The sequence below is a fragment of the Ranitomeya variabilis genome, chromosome 5 (genome assembly GCF_051348905.1).
Source record: "Ranitomeya variabilis isolate aRanVar5 chromosome 5, aRanVar5.hap1, whole genome shotgun sequence".
In the NCBI taxonomy this organism is placed as follows: Eukaryota; Metazoa; Chordata; class Amphibia; order Anura; family Dendrobatidae; genus Ranitomeya; species Ranitomeya variabilis.
Genome location: NC_135236.1, coordinates 77,988,813 through 78,010,239, shown reverse-complemented (window position 1 = coordinate 78,010,239; position 21,427 = coordinate 77,988,813). Strand labels below are relative to the sequence as shown.

The 21,427-nt window shown below is 43.1% G+C and overlaps 2 protein-coding genes across 3 annotated transcripts in view; both read left to right on the top strand.

Annotated features, from left to right (window-relative positions):
* Positions 1 to 2,241, top strand: part of LOC143773333 (CD209 antigen-like protein C) — a 68,967-nt gene extending 66,726 nt beyond the window's left edge. The window contains exon 9 of one of the 2 annotated variants that reach the window (XM_077260808.1): positions 120 to 2,241. In XM_077260808.1, coding sequence (XP_077116923.1) covers positions 120 to 258 — 139 coding nt within the window. In that variant the 3' untranslated portion in view covers positions 259 to 2,241. The remainder of the gene's footprint in view (positions 1 to 119) is intronic. The other variant, XM_077260809.1, reaches the window with a different exon arrangement.
* A 13,437-nt stretch (positions 2,242 to 15,678) lies between these two features.
* LOC143774865 (uncharacterized) overlaps positions 15,679 to 21,427 on the top strand; it is a 42,284-nt gene continuing 36,535 nt past the window's right edge. Inside the window, exon 1 of the mRNA XM_077262635.1 lies at positions 15,679 to 15,721. Coding sequence (XP_077118750.1) covers positions 15,679 to 15,721 — 43 coding nt within the window. The remainder of the gene's footprint in view (positions 15,722 to 21,427) is intronic.

Sequence of the window (21,427 nt, the reverse complement as noted above, 5' to 3'; positions counted from 1 at the left end):
GAGAAAAAAGTGCATTTGAAATATAATGTAGTATTTAAAAAAGACACAAGTTCTAATATATATTTACCCTGATTGTAACTTATTTTTTGTGATAATAGTTAACCTGTTTTTTTTTATAGTGCCTGGAATACAGGTGAACCCAACAATGACAGAGATAGCGAACACTGCAGCGAAATTATTGGACAAGTTCAATTGTGGAATGACCTCCCATGCAGTCTGAAGCGGAAATTCCTATGTAAGGGTGTATGGAGTTGTTAAAAAGAGGATCTCTGCTTTGAACAATCACATTTCTTGATATCCCTCTATATAACCCATAGTGCGAGACCATGCTGATTAGACAATTATTATGTACTAAGAACTCATTTCTAAAGCTCAGTTGTTTACATAATCACGTTTTTTCTTCTAAAACTAGACTCTTGACTTATTATGTACATGCCACCTAATACTGATTCAAAGTGTAAACTTTTGTAAAGAAACATAAAAACCTCAAACGTGTAAACTGTTGTTTATGGCTAAAAACAAAGCCTGATTATTCCTTCACCCCATTCCTAGTAAAAAAAAGGTTGTCTCCCAAAATATAATGTGAGATATGAGGGTAAAGGGGGTGATAATGAAGCGGGGCCAGGGCGCACATGTCGTTTGCTGTGGGCTGGAACTGAGTTCTGGTTGCCCTGCAGCCCCTCTTCTAAATGGATGTCTGGATGGAGTGTGTGGTGTGGTGGAGTATGTTCCTTACTCACTTTTGCTTTAGGAGCACTCGTTTCCTCCCCATCCATGGGACTTGTTCCGGCTACAAACAAGACAGAAGACCTTGGGTCTGGGATAATAGCTTCGACTTTACTATGCAATTCGTTTACACATGGCTGCAGCATACAGATTAAGACAAAGTCTCTTTTTGGGGATGTACCCTTAGTTTTGTGATCCATCAATTCTTGACCCCATTCTGTCCTGAGACCTACCATCTTCCCCTCACTCTGCGACCCAGGTGATATCTTCCTCATCACGGAGACAGAGGCATGACTCTCTGTACCTCTTCCGGACCATAGGCCCAAGACTGTCCCGGCATCCAGATCTGAGTGAAGCTGTGCCCACATTCTTCTAGGAAACCTATACTGACCGGACCCGTTTTCTTCTGCCACAGCTTAGCTGCACTAGAACCTGCTAACTCTGCTATGTTTAGCCTTGCTCTCCACTCCACCCAGAATTCGCACTTGATGAGTCTTAGACTCTGACTAGACTGTCTGTCTGACTGTCTCTGACTTCTACTGACTGTAACCCAGAAAACATTTTCTTGAAATTTCATCTAACCCATTGCAAACTGTAGGCTAATTCCAACTCTATTAACTGTCTAATCCCTAATGTAGGGCAAACTGTATCCCCCTATCTACTATATGGTGTATGGTTTCCCTAGTGGACAGACCTCCCACAGTCCCAGGGACAGCCATAAGCATAGCCTGTAGGAGAACCGAACATACAACACCGGCCATAAGGATAAACTACAACATCATCACAACCCCCTGTTGCCACAACGTCTTCTTCCTCCCAGCCTACCCTTACACTTACATAAAGAAAACTTTTTGCACCCCACTTCCCAAATCATGTCACAAGAATGTGGTTCAGAGTGGACCAATGACAGTAACAAGCTGCAATAGGTAAGATGGGTGATGACATGAAGAAAAGTTCCTGTGGTCCTACCTAAGATCACCGGACGCTACACAGGGGACAGTTGATATTAGCAGTCTGTGATCTTTCATCTTGCTGTCATATTCTGATTCCCCTTAGTCCTACTTCCCTACTCAGATGTAATAAAACATTTCATTGTTCTCCTTATTTTTGAAGTAGTTCCGTGTCCATTGCATTTCCGTCTTAATATCATTTGAAAAACAACACTCTTGGCTTTTAAGAGGTTTTTCTCTACTCGACAACCCCTTACAATGACTAAAGGGTGCTGGCTTAAGTAAATAAAAAAAAATCTAAAATTACCTCCTGCACCGCTCTTCCGTTCTCAACTCTGAGGCTGGTCCGAGATGTAGGCGTACTGTTTTTTTTTTTACTTAATCCGGCACCCTGGGGAGGTAGGTGCCTTTCTTATTCATATGTAAAGTAAGTGTCTTTTGCACATTTGTGCGCTTGATTTGCTAATAACCATTTACATGTCACAGAACAGAAATCAGAACATAGCCCTACGTGTAATAAACAGCCCTAAAAATGTAATAAAAGTAAAGCATGATCTGTTTTCTCTAACTTTTGTTCTTTGGCTTCCTGATAGCTTGGAATTGCAGAAATTGCTTTGGTAAGTATATTTTAGATTTAGTTTGAAAAAGTACAAAAACAGGAAGTTATTGAAACTCTTTATCAGACATTTCCATTGTCCATCAGTGAGATAAATGGATATTTAAAGTATGGTAATCCCATAAGGGTCCTATATGTATCTCATTCATTGTCCTGTATGTCTTTGTGAATTTCCTGTTTATATGAGCCTTTAGGGTATTCTCATGAATCCTGTGTGGCACCCCAGGAGTCCGGTTGCCACAATGGCATTGCCTTTCTCATTGGGGGAGGGGGGGGAGATGTTATGCCTGGACACAAGGAGGGATTCCATAATCAGGTAATACAAACATACAGCACCTTCCTAACTCCAGACCAGAAGGGGGAGCTCTAAGCCCGGATTCAGGGTAGCTTCCCTATAAATTCTGGTCTGGAGGCAGGGTTAGTGAGTTTAGTGTGAGACAGTGAAGGGAAAGGAAGCAAGAGAGAGGAGCCTGGGGTATGGAGCTGCGATTGGGCTCACCCCAAGCTAAAGCGCAAAGAGACCGGACACTGGAGTCCATGGTGGTGAGTGGATTGCATACTCAGCCACCGAATCCGGAGGGCAGGAGATTCCAAGTCTCCTGGCCCCAACTGACATCCGGAGGCAACACAGCAGGTCAGGAGTCTGGGGCTGCCAGTGAGAAGGCAGTGCCCAAGACACGCTCAGGCTGTCAGCCATACGGATTGGAAGTACAGACACAGAGAGGACTTGTGCAGAGCTTCAGGCAGCAAGGGTTAGAGCACAAAGCGCAGAAGGAAGGCCTCCGAACCCACCTGGTTAAGTGGATCCCAAGGTGTTTCCTGGCTGCCCGGACCCCATCACCAACTGCTACCTGTACCCTGGACTGTACCTGTATTTCATCAGTGAAAGGTAAAGGAAACTGCTATCCCTGTGTCCTTCAATTATTTCCTGCACTCTCAGTCCTGCACCCCGCTGTCAACCATCCCTCTTACAAAATGTACCGGTAGCCCTGGGGGCTAAGCTCTACCTGGGGGGAGCTATACCAACTCTGCTACAACTCCATCAGCCCCAGTGGACCCCTTTAAGCAGCATCGGCTGCCTCACTGCAAACATTAATAGAATATCTTAAGGAAACATCATCAATGTCTAACAGATGAAGGTTCCAAGTGCGAAGAGAAAGATAAAGCTGTACATGATGCATAACCATTTCAAGATCCAGATTCCAGCAAGGTTCATTCAATATTCTCTCAAAGTTTAAAATTAAAATTCAGCATGCAATATATTAAAACAGTGGCACACCTTGCAAAGCCTTAGGGTTTCGCCCTTATGGCTTCTTCTGAAGCCTACTGAGTATGGCTTATCCATGGCAAGGATTACAACCACAGATGGGAGCATAGAACCTTATTTCTGTGCATGAACAGTGTACCAGGACAAAGATTATACTTCATAAGAGCAAAGATTAGACACAGCAAAGGGGAGCATAGAGGCTTATGTGAGGATTGCCGGACACATAGCATCTGAGTGCTGGGACCTGAGTGTGAAGAGAAGTACTACACTAGAGACAGCCAGAGATAAGTGCCTGTGTATGAGGAACTGTGATGTGGTAATTGAGTGGGCCAGAAGTGTAAGTTGCCAGACTGGACCTGGACAGTACTGCTATCAAGTGTGACATGGGATGTAGACAAGCACTGTGTATGCATGCTTCGCTACAGCGTGAGAGTCAAGCAGGTTGTGTCCGAGTGAAGGAAGTTCTGCTGAGGTGTTTGCCAGCAGTCTGTGGCAAGTACAAGGAATGTGTAGCCAGTGTTGGTTTGTTATATACTAACCATTTACCTCTTTCAGTCCTGTTTTAACAATCAAGCTTGTAAGCTCCCAGTGAGTAAAAAACAATTGCTCTGTTGCTGGTGTCAAATTACCGTATTTTCCGGCGTATAAGACGACTGGGTGTATAAGACGACCCCCCAACTTTACCAGTTAAAAAATAAAATCTTCTTAAAAGTCGGGGGTCTTCTTATACACCGTATGTCGTCTTATAGGGCCGGTGAATATGTGCCTTTTGGGGGAGGGGGAGTGATCCTGATGACGACGAGGGGGCGTCTCACAGGAAAGTGAGTATCCCCCATTACCTTATCATAGCGCTGCAGCGTGGGGTCTCTGTGCTGGGAGCGGCGGCTGCTGTGCTGTGGTGCGGCGGCTCCTCTTCTGCAGTGTGGGGCCTCTGTGCTGTGGGGTGGCGGCGGCGTATCTTTATGCAGTCGGGGCTCCTCCGGCATCTCATTAAAGCCTGGAGGCCCCGCCGGCAACTCCATCGGTACAATGCGGTGGCCTCCGGGAAAATGGCCGCTGCTCAGATTCAGATGTCGTCCCGAGATCTCGGGAGACGAGATCTGAATCTGAGCAGCGGCCATTTTCCCGGAGGCAGCTCAATAGGTGCGATGCGGTGTCCTCCGGGAAAATGGCCGCTGGGGGCTGCGCATGCTCAGATTCAGATCTCGTCCCGAAATCTCGGGACACGAGATCTGAATCTAAGCAGCGGCCATTTTCCCGGAGGCCACCGCATTACACCGATGGAGTTGCCGGCGGGGCTTCCAGGCTTTGAGATGCCGGAGGAGTCCCGACTGCATGAAGATACGCCGCCGCCACCGCCCCACAGCACCAGAGGCCCCACACTGCAGAAGAGGAGCCGCCGCACCACAGCACAGCAGCCGCCGCTCCCAGCACAGAGACCCCACGCTGCAGCGCTACGATAAGGTAATGGGAGATACTCACTTTCCTGTGAGACGCCCCCTCGTCGTCATCAGGACCACTCCCCCCCCCCCACCCACCATATACACCCGGCGTACAAGGCGATTCCCGGCGTACAAGACGACCCCCGACTTTTAAGAAGATTTTCAGGGGTTAAAAAGTCGTCTTATACGCCGGAAAATACGGTACATTTGGTTTTCAGTCCCTGAGCTGGGAAACCAACAAGGGCCAGTGTATCCATATTATTTATAGGAGCACACAATGCCTCACAATGTCCCTTTACAGGTCAGCAGGGTCTGCCACTGTCATGTACCACCTCCCCCCACAGTCACTACTGTAGACAATAAGAACCCGGGTTGTTTCGGAATTTTTTTTATATACTGTATATAAAAAGTATAGTAATAATAATAATAATTTTTTTATATATACTGTATATAAAAAGTGTAGTAATAAAAGAAATATTAGCAAATACGTCCAATTAGAAATGTAGTATAGTTCTTCTGATTCGCTATATTGCTTCCCCCATGTGCAGGGCATTGCAGTAGCTTAGGTATCCTTGGTTACGACCACAGATATAGTAACAGTTAGTTAACTGTTAGTGGTTGTAACAATGGATTCCTAAGCTACTGCAATGCCCTGTACATTGGGTAAGCGATATAGCAAATCAGGAGAACTATACTACATTTCTAATTGGAGCCATTTGTTATTATTATTATAACTACTACATATTGGGGTAGGATCCTGGAGATGGGAATCTATATAATAATAATAATAATTTTTATTTATATAGCGCCAACATATTCCGCAGCGCTTTACAACTTATAGAGGGGACTTGTACAGACAATAGACATTACAGCATAACAGAAATCACAGTTCAAAACAGATACAAGTAAGAATGAGGGCCCTGCTCGCAAGCTTACAAACTATGAGGAAAAGGGGAGACACGAGAGGTGGATGGTAACAATTGCTTTAGTTATTTGGACCAGCCATAGTGTAAGGCTCGGGTGTTCATGTAAAGCTGCATGAACCAGATAACTGCCTAAGTATGTAGCAGTACAGACACAGAGGGCTATTAACTGCATAAAGTGTATGAGAACATGATGGGAGGAACCTGATTATGTTTTTTTGTTTTTTTTGAATGGGCCACACAGGGATGGTTAGGTTAATGCACTGAGACGGTAGGCCAGTCTGAACAAATGAGTTTTTAGGGCACGCTTAAAACTGTGGGGATTGGGGATTAATCGTATTAACCTAGGTAATGCATTCCAAAGAATCGGCGCAGCACGTGTAAAGTCTTGGAGACGGGAGTGGGAGGTTCTGATTATTGAGGATGCTAACCTGAGGTCATTAGCGGAGCGGAGGGCACGGGTAGGGTGGTAGACTGAGACCAGAGAGGAGATGTAAGGTGGTGCTGAGCCATGGAGTGCTTTGTGGATGAGGGTAGTAGTTTTTTACTGGATTCTGGAGTGGATGGGTAACCAGTGTAATGGCTGGCACTAGGTAGAGGCATCGGTGTAACGGTTGGTGAGGAATATGATCCTGGCAGCAGCATTCAGGACAGATTGGAGCAGGGAGAGTTTGGTAAGAGGGAGGCCGATTAGTAGAGAGTTACAATAGTCCAGACGAGAATGAATAAGTGAGACAGTAAGGCTGTGTGCACACCTAGCAGATTTTTCGTGTTTTTTTCGCGGTTTTCGCTATAAAAACGCTATTAAACCGCGAAAAAAACGCTCACATTAAGCATCCTATTTAATAGAATGCAATCCGCATTTTTTGTGCACATGCTGCATTTTTTTCCTGAGCGGAATCGCATTTAAAAAAAAACCGCAGCATGTTCATTAAATTTGCGGAATCACGGCGATTCTGCACACATAGGAGTGCATTGATCTGCTTACTTCCCGCATGGGGCTATGCCCACCATGCGGGAAGTAAGCAGATCATGTGCGGTTGGTACCCAAGGTGGAGGAGAGGAGACTCTCCTCCACAAACTGGGCACCATATAATTGGTAAAAAAAAAAAAGAATTAAAATAAAAAATAGTGATATACTCACCTTCTGGTGGCCCGATCTCCTCAGCGGCTTCCGTTACTATAGATGGTGTGTGTGAAGGTCCTGCGATGACGTCGCGGTCACATGACCGCGATGACGTCGCGGTCACGTGACCGCGATGTCAATGGAAGGTCCTGCACACACAGCATCTATAGGAACGGAAGCCGCTGAGGAGATCGGCTGTCTGCAGGTGAGTATAACCATTTTTTTTTTTTTTTAATTATTTTTAACATTCTATCTTTTACTATAATGCGGCATAGGCAGCATCTATAGTAAAAAGTTGGTCACACTTGTCAAACACTATGTTTGACAAGTGTGACCAACCTGTCAATCAGTTTTCCAAGCGATGCTACAGATCGCTTGGAAAACGCTAGCATTTTGCAAGCTAATTATGGTTGCAAAATGCTAGTTTTCTGCGGGAATATGCATGCCAATTCTGCATGCGATATACCCGCGGCAGGAGGTGCAGAATTGCCGCTGAAATTTCTGCTGCAATTCTGCAACGTGTGCACTTAGCCTAAGAGTTTTTGCAGAGTCGAAAGTAAGAAAAGGGCGAATTCTAGAAATGTTTTTGAGATGCAGATAAGAAGAGCGAGCCAGTGATCGGATGTGGGGGGTGAATGAAAGCTCGGAATCAATGATGACCCCAAGGCAGCGGGCATGTTGCTTTGGAGTAATGGTGGAACCACACACGGAGATGGCAATGTCAGGCAAAGGTAGGTTAGTAGAGGGAGAAAACACAAGGAGTTCAGTTTTTGACAGATTCAGTTTCAGATAGAGGGAGGACATGATGTTAGAGACAGCGGTAAGACAATCACTGGTGTTTTCTAAAAAGGTCGGCGTGATAACAGGAGAAGAGGTGTATAATTGGGTGTCGTCAGCATAGAGATGGTACTGGAAACCAAATCTACTGATTGTTTGTCTAATAGGGGCAGTATACAAAGAGAAGAGGAGCAGGCCTAGGACTGATCCTTGAGGAACCCCAACAGTAAGGGGACGGTGAGAGGAGGAGGAACCTGCAAAACATACAGTGAAGGATCGGCCAGAGAGATAGGAGGAGAACCAGGAGAGAACGGTGTCCTTGAGGCCGATGGAGCGGAGCATATTGAGGAGGAGCTGATGATCCACAGTATCGAATGCTGCGGAGAGATCGAAGAGAATTAGCATGGAGTAGTGACCATTAGATTTAGCTGTTAGTAGGTCATTAGAGACTTTAGTGAGGGCAGTGTCAGTAGAGTGTAAAGAGCGGAAACCAGATTGAAGAGGGTCGAGAAGAGAGTTATCTGAGAGATAGCGGGTAAGACGGGAGTGGACCAGGCATTCGAGGAGTTTAGAGATGAAGGGAAGATTAGAGACAGGTCTATAATTAGCGGCACAGTTATGGTCGAAGGAGGGTTTTTTAAGTAATGGATGTATGATGGCATGCTTAAATGAGGAGGGAAAAATACCGGAAGTGAGGGAAAGGTTGAATATTTTTGTTAGGTGAGAGGTGACAGCCGGGGAAAGGGACTGGAGGAGATGTGACGGAATGGGGTCACTGGTGCAAGTGGTTGGGCGAGAAGATGCAAGGAGCCTTCTTACTTGTTCTTCTGTAACTGGTTCAAAGTCAGAGAGTGAACTAGATGCAGTGGGGGAGGGAGGACAGTGCATGGTATGAAGAGATTGGGAGATGATTTCCTGTCGAATGTGGTCAATTTTTTCTTTGAAGTAATTGGCCAGATCGTCAGCGCGGAGATCCGCGGTTGGGGCCTGCTCTCTTGGGTTGAGTAGGGACTGGAAAGTGTCAAAGAGACGTTTAGGGTTATTTGACAGTGAGGTGATGAGGGTGTTGAAGTAGGTTTGTTTGGAGAGGTGAAGGGCAGAGTTGTATGTTTTTAGCATGAACTTATAATGGATGAAATCTTTGGGTAGATTAGATTTTCTCCAGGAAACGTGTTTGCAGCGTGTGCCACGGTTGTCGCCGTCTGTGCCGAGTTGTTCTATGTATAGGAGGTGCCGCTTCATCCAGGGCACTTTGCAGGGTTTCATTGTAATGCTTCAGAGCAGAATCAGGACATGAGATGGAGAAGATTGGGGCCAATGAGGACTGCAAATTCTTCATAAGTTTCTGGGTGTTAATGGCCTGTATGTTTCTATAAGTGTGGAAAGTGGGGGTGACCTGAGCGGGATGGCAGTTCTTGATAGAGAATGAAAGAAGGTTGTGGTCAGAGAGCGGGAGAGGGGAGTTTGTGAAATCATCCAGTGAGCAAAGCCGGGAGAAGACCAAGTCAAGGGAGTTTCCATCTTCATGCGTTGGAGAGTTAGTATGCTGCGAGAGGCCGAAAGAGGAGGTTAGAGCTAAAAGGTGAGAAGGAGATGGGGAGAGGGGAGAAGCAATGGGGATGTTGTAATCACCCATAATAAGGGTGGGGGTGTCACAGGAGAGAAAGTGTGGAAACCAGGTGGCAAAGTGATCCAGGAACTGATGAGAGGGGCCGGGAGGACGATACACCACCGTCACTCGCATGGAGAAGGGAACGTAGAGTCTGACAGCATGGACCTCAAAGGAAGGGAATACAAGTGAGGGTACTTGGGGGATAACGGAAGGTACATTTGGGTGAAAGGAGCAGACCAACGCCTCCACCTGCTCTGTTGTCTGATCTTGGGGTATGAGAAAAGTGTAGTCCACCATATGAAAGAGCAGCAGCAGCGGTGGTGTCTGACTGCTGGATCCAGGTTTCAGTAAGAGCCAGGAGATTAACAGAGTTAGAAAGGAAAAAGTCATGAATGAAGGAGAGTTTATTACACACAGAGCGAGAATTCCAAAGGGCACAATTGAAAGAGACAGAAGACATGCATGGAATATTAATAAGGTTAGAGGGGTTTCTGGGAGTAGCAATTGGGAGGTTTGACTGGCTATAACATGGGGGGCCGGGGTTGGGAGAGATGTCTCCAGCGACTAGGAGAAGGAGGATAGGAAGAGTGAGCAGATGGTTAAGTGATTTGTGAGAGCGTCTCTTGTGTTGGATGGTGGGACCGAATGGATCTGCGCTGTTAAGCAATGTGAACAGAGCATGAGTGCTATACATAGGAGAGGCAAGGACAGAGGGGCCGATATGGATGGAGTGTAAAGAGTTTATGCAAGGGCGATGAATGTGAGTGAATGCAGCAGCCAGGATATAGATTATACAGATACATATGGTGAGTATTTTTTCTGTTTCAAGTGAATATGGAATAGATGTAGATTGTCTTACCTGTCTCCTGCCCTGTCTAACTGCCATGTTATAACTGCCGAATACTTAGAAAAAACTACTTTGAATAAAAGTACACGAATAATAGTGCACGAATGCATCCCCAAGCTATGTCTACATTTATAGAAGGCTAGCTCTTAGATCACACTTTTTTTTTGGGGGGGGGGTGTTTCTCCCCCTCTCGTTACAAATCAATCTAACTCAGTTGAGACAGCAGGACACAATAAATGTAGTGATCAGATAAACAAATGTCCAGGTCTACATGGATCATAAACCCCTTGAAAACAGTTATGTGATCTCTCTGAATGAGGACAAGCAGAAGTGAGTTAAATATCTATAAACACAAACAAATGCATAATAAGATGACTAACATAGATAGATATATGCAGGATTCAATGCCGAAGATAGAATGACTCAGATACCATTTAGGCTGCTTGCTGTCAGGGAATGGAGCAATAGACATGCAGGATATTTCAGTTCAGAGAATGAATGATATGTTTACCATTCAGGCTGCTTGCTGTCAGGGAATGGAGCAATAGACATGCAGGATATTTCATTCATTTCAGGATATTTCATTTCTATATATATATAAGAGGCATCGTGATTACTCGCTAATCCCGCCCCCTGCACAGTAGCTCCGCCCCCACACATCACCACACATAATCCCGCCTCCCACCCCATTACCACACACAATCCCGCCTCCCCACCACATTACCACACACAATCCCGCCCCCTCACCACATTACCACACACAATCCTGCCCCCACCACATTACCACACATAATCCTGCCCCCCACCACATTACCAAACAATACCGCCCCCACCCACATTACCACACATAATCCCGCCCCCCACCACATTACCACACAATACCGCCCCCCACCCACATTACCACACACAATCCTGCCCCCCCACCACATTACCACACACAATGCCGCCCCCACCCTATTACCACACATAATCCCACCCCCCCCTCCATTACCGCACATAATCCCGCCCACACCACATTACCGCACACAATCCCGCCCCCCACCAGATTACCACACACAATCCCGCCCCCCACCACATCACCATACATAATCCCGCCCCTACCACATCACCACACAATACCGCCCCCCACCACATTACCACACACAATCCCGCCCCCCACCACATTACCACACATAATCCTGCCACCCACCACATTACCACACATAATCCTGCCCCCCACCACATTACCACACATAATCCCATCCCCCACCACATTACCACACATAATCCCGCCCCCCACCACATTACCACACATAGTCCTGCCCCCACCACATTACCACACATAATACCGCCCCCCACCACATTACCACACATAATCCCACCCCCCACTCCATTACCACACATAATCCCGCCTCTCCACCACATTACTACATATAATCCCGCCCCACCACATTACCACACATAATCTCGCCCCCACCACATTACACACATAATCCCGTCCCCCACCACATTACCACACATAATCCCGCCCCCCACCACATTATCACACATAATCCCGCCCCCACCACATTACCACACATAATCCTGCCCCCCACCACATTAACACACATAATCCTGCCCCCCACCACATTACCACACATAATCCTGCCCCCTCACCACATTACCACACATAATCCCGCCCCCCCACCACATTCACACATAATCCCACCCCCCACAACCTTACCACACATAATCCCGCCCCCCACCACATTACCACACACAATCCTTCCCCCCCACATTACCACACATAATCCCGCCCCCACCACATTACCACACATAATCCCACCCCCCAACACATTACCACACATAATCCCGCCCCCCCACCACATTACCACACATAATCCCGAACCCCACCACATTACCACACATAATCCCGCCCCCCACCACATTACACATAATCCTGCCCCCCACCACATTACCACACATAATCCTGCCCCCCACCACATTACCACACATAATCCCACCCCCACCACATTACCACACATAATCCCACCACACCACATTACCACATTTAATCCTGCCCCCACCACATTACCACACATAATCCCACCCCCCCACCACATTACCACACATACTACCGCCCTCCACCACATTACCACACATAATCTCGCCCCCCACCACATTACCACACATTATCCCACCCCCCACCACATTACCACACATAATCCCGCCCCCCCACCACATTCACACATAATCCCGCCACCCCACCACATTCACACATAATCCCACCCCCCACAACCTTACCACACATAATCCCGCCCCCCACCACATTACCACACACAATCCTTCCCCCCCACATTACCACACATAATCCCGCCCCCACCACATTACCACACATAATCCCGCCCCCCCAGCACATTACCACACATAATCCCGCCCCCCCACCACATTACCACACATAATCCCGAACCCCACCACATTACCACACATAATCCCGCCCCCACCACATTACACATAATCCTGCCCCCCACCACATTACCACACATAATCCTGCCCCCCACCACATTACCACACATAATCCCACCCCCACCACATTACCACACATAATCCCACCACCACCACATTACCACATTTAATCCCGCCCCCACCACATTACCACACATAATCCCACCCCCCCACCACATTACCACACATACTACCGCCCTCCACCACATTACCACACATAATCTCGCCCCCCACCACATTACCACACATTATCCCACCCCCACCACATTACACATAATCCCACCCCCCATCACATTACCACACATAATCCCGCCCCCCACATTACCACATGAGGCTCCGTCTCCACACATTACCACACGAGGCTCCGTACCCACACATTACCACATGAGGCTCCGTCCTCACACATTACCATACGAGGCTCTGTCCCCAGTAGTGTAGCGTCGGGTGGTTTCATCAAACTCAATTTGACAGGTGGACCCGCCCCTATCAAAGTGTATCAGAGTGTGTAACCCCTCCCCTCCCTGGCTGCCAGCTGTCAGCATCTGTTCCCTGTGTGTCTGCTCTCCCCTTTTGATATAGTTTGCTAATGTTAATTTGATACAGTGATTATTATCCCAGTATTGCTTTATATTAGATTTCCGTATTATATGTAACTGCTGTGAGATTATTCTGTAATCAGGGCATTGTGTTTTATTTTATATTAGATTTTTCGTTTTATATGTAGCTGTTTTTTGGGATTATTCTGTAAGATGTGTTTCATTATCAATGAACACATATAGTGAATAGTGCAGACGGTTATGTGAAAGCCAGGGACAAGAACTATAGTGAGGTCTCGTCAAACTCAATTTGACATAAATACATCTCAAATACATTTCAATACTATAAAAATTCTTACACAGTATAAAAGCAAAAACATTAAATAGTACAATGATCATACATCAACTCACTTCTTACAAAATAAATATTTAGCATCACAAGTACAATGAACATACATCATTACACTTCTTACAAAATAAATAATACAGTGTTACAAGCCAAGTACAGCATTTATCCTGGAGATCCACATTTACACAGATTCGACTATTCCGTACTTAACTACAAACAGATGTGTCTCTGCAAAGCAGAGCGAGGTCTCGTCAAACTCAATTTGACATAAATACATCTCAAATACATTTCAATACTATAAAAATTCTTACAGAGTATAAAAGCAAAAACATTAAATAGTACAATGATCATACATCAACTCACTTCTTACAAAATAAATAAATAGTATCACAAGTACAATGAACATACATCATTACACTTCTTACAAAATAAATAATACAGTGTAGCACAGCAGAACACCAGCAAGAGGAAGCTGTCGCGAAACGCGCGTCGGGGTTTGGCAGAGATCGGCGTGCCATGTGTGGCGGTGAGCAGGGAGCACTTCGCCTCTAGGTAATATGTATACATCTAGTTTTGTAGTCGCATGTATTTGACATGGACATACTTATACATGCCGTAGCTTTTGCGGCATAGAAGTCTTATTTAACCATCATATCTAGCCCATGAGATCCTTGAATAGTTGCATGTCTTTCACTATATGCTAAGTAGCTGTGGTGTGAGTATTTACTCTGATGGTACAATTGTTGACATAACCACTCCAGGGTGCTGTTGAATAGCTAATATAGCTGGTATTTTGCTGTGCTACATGCAATATAGTCGCGGTGTGAGTATTTACTGTGACCGTATATTTATTGATATAATTATTCCCGGGTGCTTTTGAATAGCCAATATAGCTTATGTCCTGCTGTGCTATATGCGAAGTGGTTGAGATGTGAGTATTCACTCTGATCGTATATATATTTTTTGATATAACTACTCAGGGTATTGTCGAAATAACTAATATAGCTTATGTTCTGCTGTGCTACATGTGGTTGCGATATAACTGTCTACTTGGTCCGTATATTTGTTGATATAACCATTCCAGGGTGGTGTTGAATATCTAATACAGCGCACGTCTGGCTGTACACCTTGGCTATATGATTAAGTCAGGATAATTGTGTTTTTTGGATCTTCTTGTGGTTTCAGCATTCATTCCAAAAGGAAAATGTATTTAATATGCATGTTCATGGGTTTAGCATAATAATATGTCGCTTACTCTTATGGGACAATTGAGTCAGTTCAATCTGCTATAGTGTTTAAAATAAGATTGGATAACCATGACTATTTATGGGTTAGAATATTAGTTGTTTTTGGCTTCAAAATGTTTTTCCTTACACATGGTATGTATTGGTAGATATTAGCCAGCTGGGTATAAATATGCAGATTGTCAATTTGATTATATGTTCCATGACCAAATTCTAAGTTGACATTTCCTTTAACATTATGTTCAATAGAGGTATTTTCTCAGCAAGCTCTATCATCAAGCCTAATAAGAGGTGCTCATAATAGAATTTTATATTTAACACTTACCTGTTATCACTTTAATTTTTGTTATGATTTTCTGCCGTTATATATTGTGGTTCTATGGGTTTTGAGGCATTGTTTTAATTCAATGTTTGTATTGTCTTGTAGTAATAAAGTTATAACTTTTTATTCAAAAAAATAACAACACTCTTTTGATTTACTCGCAGTTTAATAATTGCTTGGTTTATCAGTATGTTTTAATATAAAGAAGAGTTACTTCATACAGAGAGCTGTTTCCGATTGAGTGTGGGTTTAGTTCTGCTCCGGTTGTCTGTTAGAGGAAGGAACAGTTAAAATTTGAAATAACATTATAAAACCTCAAAATACACATATTTACATACTGTAAACTGCCATAACAAATGAATCAAATATTTGGGCTGGGAAGGGGAAGTTTGGATGTGGTTTGATTATTTGTATGTGGTCAGATTCTTGTATAAAAGCAGAACTCAATTATAACAATAAAAAGCATCAAGAGGCAAATATGGATAACGTGTACGGGAATGCAACGGGAAAAACTAAACAAGGTATTACAACGGTTTTATTTCACTTTTTATGGAAAATGTCATTATTTACACAGAGTTGAGCCATTTTCTTTGGAGTGGATAAGAATGATCTATTCTTTACTAACATGTTTATGTAGTTGTGATGGGTAGTGATTTTATTCTGTAGTTTGTGTTTTTTTGTGGTTTTAAGATTACATGATTATTTTGTTATTTTTGTTTGCTTTTGGGGCTATAAAGTGGGTTAGATAGATATTGGGAAATGTTTTGTAGTGGGGTTGAAATGAAAATTGACTTTTTATGAATTTAAAAAAAATCACACCACTCAAAATAGTTAATAAATATAATTTACCATATGTCTATTTTACATCAGCATCATTCTTGAAAGCACTTTTTATTTTTTGTTAGGGTGTTAGATGGGTTACAATTTTAGCAGCAATTTTTCATTTTGTCAAAACCCATATTTTTTTAGAGAGCACTTCATTTTGAAATGACTTTAAGGGCATGTAAATAAGAAAACCCACAAACATGACCACATTTTAAAATCTGAACCCTTCAACATATCAACAACCACAATTATAAAGTTTATTAACTCCTTTGATGCTTCACAGGATTTACTGAAAACTGAGAGAAAGAAATCAAAAGTGACATTTTTTTTTAAACTAAAATGTTGCTTTAGCCCCAAATTATTCATTTCCACGCGGTTAAAAAGTGAAAACAGACACCACAATTTGTTGTGTAATTTCTCCTGAGTACAGGGATACCCCATATGTGGATGGATACTACTGTTTGGGCACACGGCGAGGCTTGAAAAGGAAGATTGGCGATTTGATTTTTGAAGTGTAAATTTGGCTGGAATAGATTGCAAATGCAATGTCGCATTTAGAGATCCACCGAGATCCAACAGCAGAAACTCCCCACAAGTGACCTCATTTTGGAACCTACACGCCTTGAAGAATTTATCTAGGGGTGTGATGATCACTTTAGTACAGCAGGTCATTTGCAGAATTTTATAACACTGACCAGTGAAAATTTAATATTATGCTTTTTCCTTTAAAATGCTGCTTTAGCCCCAAATTTCTCACTATTAGAGGGGTAACAAGAGAAAATAGATCCCACAATTTATTGTGCAAATTCTCCTGCATACTCCAATACCCAATAAGTGGTTAGAAGCAAATGTTTGGGCACACGGCCGGGCTCGGAATGGAAGAAGCATCATTTGACTTTTGGATGCCAAAACATCAGAAAGTGACCCCATGTTGCAAACCTCTTGAAGAATTCATCTAGAGGTGTAGTAGGCATTATTTTTTTTAAATTCTTTATTTATGATTTTGAACAAAAAGTTACATGTAACTCACATCATAATTTATCTTATGATGAATAGTTATTGTCTGTAGATACATGTAAATTTATGCATATCCAGATAAACAGTATAACAAAGTAGCCAAACAATACAAAAGAGCAGGTGTCACAATGAACCAACATTGGCGTATGACCATCAAATGTATATAAATATGCAGCCAAGTATTAAAATATAAGAAAAAATTGTCATCCAGTTAGAATTTATAAATTTATTTACTGAAAATGAAACAGGGAGAAGAGACTTCGTCACTTAGGCACAAAAGGAAATCATCCCTAAAGTGGGCCCAATCACTGGAGTATACAGGAAGGAATTAAAGCTAGATGGTGTAGTCTTTTCCAGTCCAGTTGGTCCAAGGGGACCAGGTCTTTAAGAAACGGTCATGAGAGAAAGTTTCCCAGCTTGACAATTCTTCTAGGCGAAAAATATCCCTAACCTTCTCTATCCAATTCCCCAGGGTTGGTGGGGTTGTTTGTTTCCATTTCAAGGCAATCAAATATTTTGCTGCACCCAACAGTAAAGGTGGAAGATCATGTTTCTTAGGTTTAAAGTTTGGCGTGGGAAGGGACAGGAGTACTTCTGGAGCAGTAAGATCTTATTTCAACACACCCATGGCTCTCATAGACTTATTTATTTGATGCCAGAAGTACTGGAGTTTCTGACAAGACCAAAATATGTGAGTTAGTGTACCTCTAGATGACTTACATCTCCAGCAAAACGGAGAATCAGCTAGGCCTAGATGGAAAAGTTTCTCCAGGGTAAAGTACCATTGTGACAGTATTTTATACGCAGACTCTTGGAGTAAAATGCATCTAAAAAAAATGTGGGAGTTCGAACAAATCTTCTGTATGTCTTGAGATGATAAGGAAATTTTAAGTTCAACCTCCCAAGAATGCAGAAATATTGGTTTAGTATTAATTTTAGAGCATAGAAGGTTAACATAGACTTTTGATAATAATCTCTGGATGGGTGGTTTAATTTTCGTCAGTAAGTCTAACCAAAGCCACTCAGAAGGTGGGTTGGATAATGTTTTGACTTTCCTCATAAAATGTGACACATGTGTCTGTTGGAGAAAATTCCGTGGGCGCTTTGAAGCATCTGAGGGCCATGAATTATGGCAAGCTATCTTATTATTTAGCAGGTGAGAAATTGGTTTATTCGGAAGAGAGGCCCAAATACCATAGGGGTCAGTGAACTCCGGATCAAACATGTATGGGATCAGGCCTATTGGAATTTTATCCAGAAAAAGACCAGAAGGTGGGTGATTTGGTATCAATGAGCATTTAATTAGAATAGTTGTGGAAAGAATTTCGTTAAAGCTAATTGTTGAAATAGGGTGATTGGTCCACAACAATTTTTCCAAATCTTGGCCTAATATTTGAGTTTCAATATGTGCTTGCGCATTTTGATCAACCAAATGTGTTAGCTTTATCCGTCTGGCTATATGTATGGCATGGTAATAAGAAATAATATCCGAGAGGCCTAGACCTCCAAGTTGCTTCGAGAGGATAAGTGTCTTAAAAGGCAATCGAGCTTTTTTAGATTTCCAGATACATTTTGAAATAATTTTGTTGAGTGTGTTGAAGAAAGATTTCTGGAGTTAGATGGGGATCATGTTCATTACATAGAGGATTTTTGGTAGGATATACGATTTAAAAATATTAACTCTACCCATCCAAGATAGGAAGGGCAAATCGAAAGAGGTAAGAAGGCTACTAATATTTTTCAGAAGGGGAATTAAATTATGTAGAAAAAGAGAGTTTGGATCTTTGGAGATAAAAATTCCTAAATATTTAATTTTATCTTTAGGCCATTTAAAGGACATAGAGTTTTTAAGAAAATGAATGTCTGACAATTCTGCTGATATATTGAGGGCTTCAGACTTATCAAGATTGATCTTAAAATTAGATTATTCCCCGAATAATGAGGTCTGCAATAACTTTGAGAAAGCAGTCCTCGGGTTGGAAATCAACAGTAAGAGGTCATCCTCAAATGCCGCCGCTATTACTTCTAGTTGGTTGATTCTAACTCCTCTAATATCACTATCCTGCCTAATATATTGTATAAGTGTCTCCATGACCAAAATAAATAATTAAGGGGAGAGAGGACAACCCTTCCTGGTACCATTGCTTATCTTAAAAGACTCTGATAAAATACCATTGACGCTACGCTACGTCTACGACGGCACGATCCGTGACGCTCCAGCGTCGCTCCATTATCGCTCCAGCGTCGTAGACTGCGGTCACACTTCGCAATGCACGGCAGCTGGAGCGATAATTTCATGACGTATTTGCGATGTAGAAGTCGTACGTATCAAGCTCCTCCACCCATTACATCGTATACAATATCGTGCACACCTTTGTTACATGATGCGATCATGCCGCCACAGCGGGACACTTGACGACGAAAGAAAGTTTCAAACGATCTGCTACGACGTACGATTCTCAGCGGGGTCCCTGATCGCAGTAGCGTGTCAGAACAGCGAGATCGTAAGTATATCGCTGGAACGTCACGGATCGTGCCGTCGTAGTGACCAAAGTGCCACTGTGAGACGGTACCCTAACTTTAACTGTAGGTTGAGCATACAAGGACATAATAGCTTCAATAAAAGGAGCGGGAAAGGCAAATTTCTGCAAGACACATACCAAAAAATGCCAATTTATACAATCAAAAGCCTTCTTGGCATCAGTAGAAAGAATCACGAGGGGCTGATGAGTATGTTTCACGTAGGAAATGGTCTGCAGAATCCTAGTGGAATTATCTTTACTCTCTCTGTTTCGTACACATCCAGCTTGGTCGGGATGGACCAGGTCTGCCAATACTACATTAATCCTAGTTGCCAAGATCTTTGCTCACAATTTAACGTTCATATTAAGCAATGATATGAGACAGTAACTACTACACAGGCTGCCGTCTCTCCCTTCCTTAGGAATAATTGTGATATAGGCTTCTAAGGTCTGGTGAGGAGGTGCTGGAGTTGAAGAGTTCAACCATTCGCAGGATTAAAACATCTGCTAATTTTTGGTAATAAATAATGGGAAAACTGTCCGGGCCTGGGGATTTCCCATTCGGGATTTCCGCTAAGGCGTCTGTCACTTCCTGGATTGTAACTTCTTTCAGTAATATAGCTTGTCCCAAAGGGGAAATCCCAGGCAGAGAGAGCGAGGCGAGAAAATTGTGGATGTTCTGTGCAGCCATATGAGGGTCTGCCATGGAAACAGGTGTATCAAAATTATACAGTAAGTGGTAATAGTTTTGAAAGGCTTTAGCTATGTCCTTTGATTCGTTAATTCTAACATTTCCATTTAAGTAAATCTGTTTTATAAAATATTTCTCTTTTTGTTTTTTTGAGCATTCTGGAAGTAAGTTTACTACCTTTGTTGCCGTGCATATAGATTTTTTGTCTACATCGTGCAAACATTTTGCCAGTATTAAGGTTAAGTAAACCTTTAAGTTTGCCACGCAGGGAGGATAGGTCAGCTAAGGTACGTTCAGACCTATCTTTCTTGTGAAACCTTTCCATCAAGCTAATTTGATGTTAAAGAGAAGAAATTTCTTTATCTCTCTCTCTCGTTTAATGTGAGCGCTTTATGCTATCAATTCGCCCCTGAGGACTGCTTTATGGGTTTCCCAAATAATAGGGGTAGTGACTTTATCCAGTATATTTTCTCTAAAAATCTAGTAATAGAAACTTTTAATTGGGATATATGGTTTGTGTTATCTAATAGGGATTCATTTAGGCGCCACGTCGGAACAGCTCAAGGAGAGAGGCGGTAGGTAATTTCAGAAAGGTTGGTGCGTGATCTGAAATTGTGATTGAGCCTATTGATGTGTCTTCTATTAGTGAGATATATGAAGATTTTATCAATATATAATCTAGTATTTGGTAAGAGTCGTGTGGCGTTGAGTAAAAGGTAAAGTCTTTTGTAGTAGGGTGTACAATTCTCCAAGGGTCAATCAGATGTAATGAGTTTAGGTTGTATGGGATGTTTTTCCTCTCATTTAATGGTATTGAAGACTTTCCATTTGATGTATCTAGGTGCGGATTTAATGTTAAATTGAGATCTCCTCCTAGAATCAAAAGACCCTCTTTAAACAAAGCCAATGGATCTAAAGCTGAAGATGACCAGCGCGCTTGTCCCTTATTAGGGGCATATAGATTCCCGAATGTAATCATAGTGTTGGCTAAGAGACCTTTCACAAAGATATATCTTCCTTCTACATCTGCTAGGGAGTCTTTTAAAGTGATAGGTAACCCTTTTTTAAAAGCTATACTAACTCCCTTCGCTGCTAAGGAAGAGCAACTATTGAACCACGTAGGATAGCGAGAAAAAGAAGTGTTAGGGGCCCTGCCTTCCTTAAAATGTGTT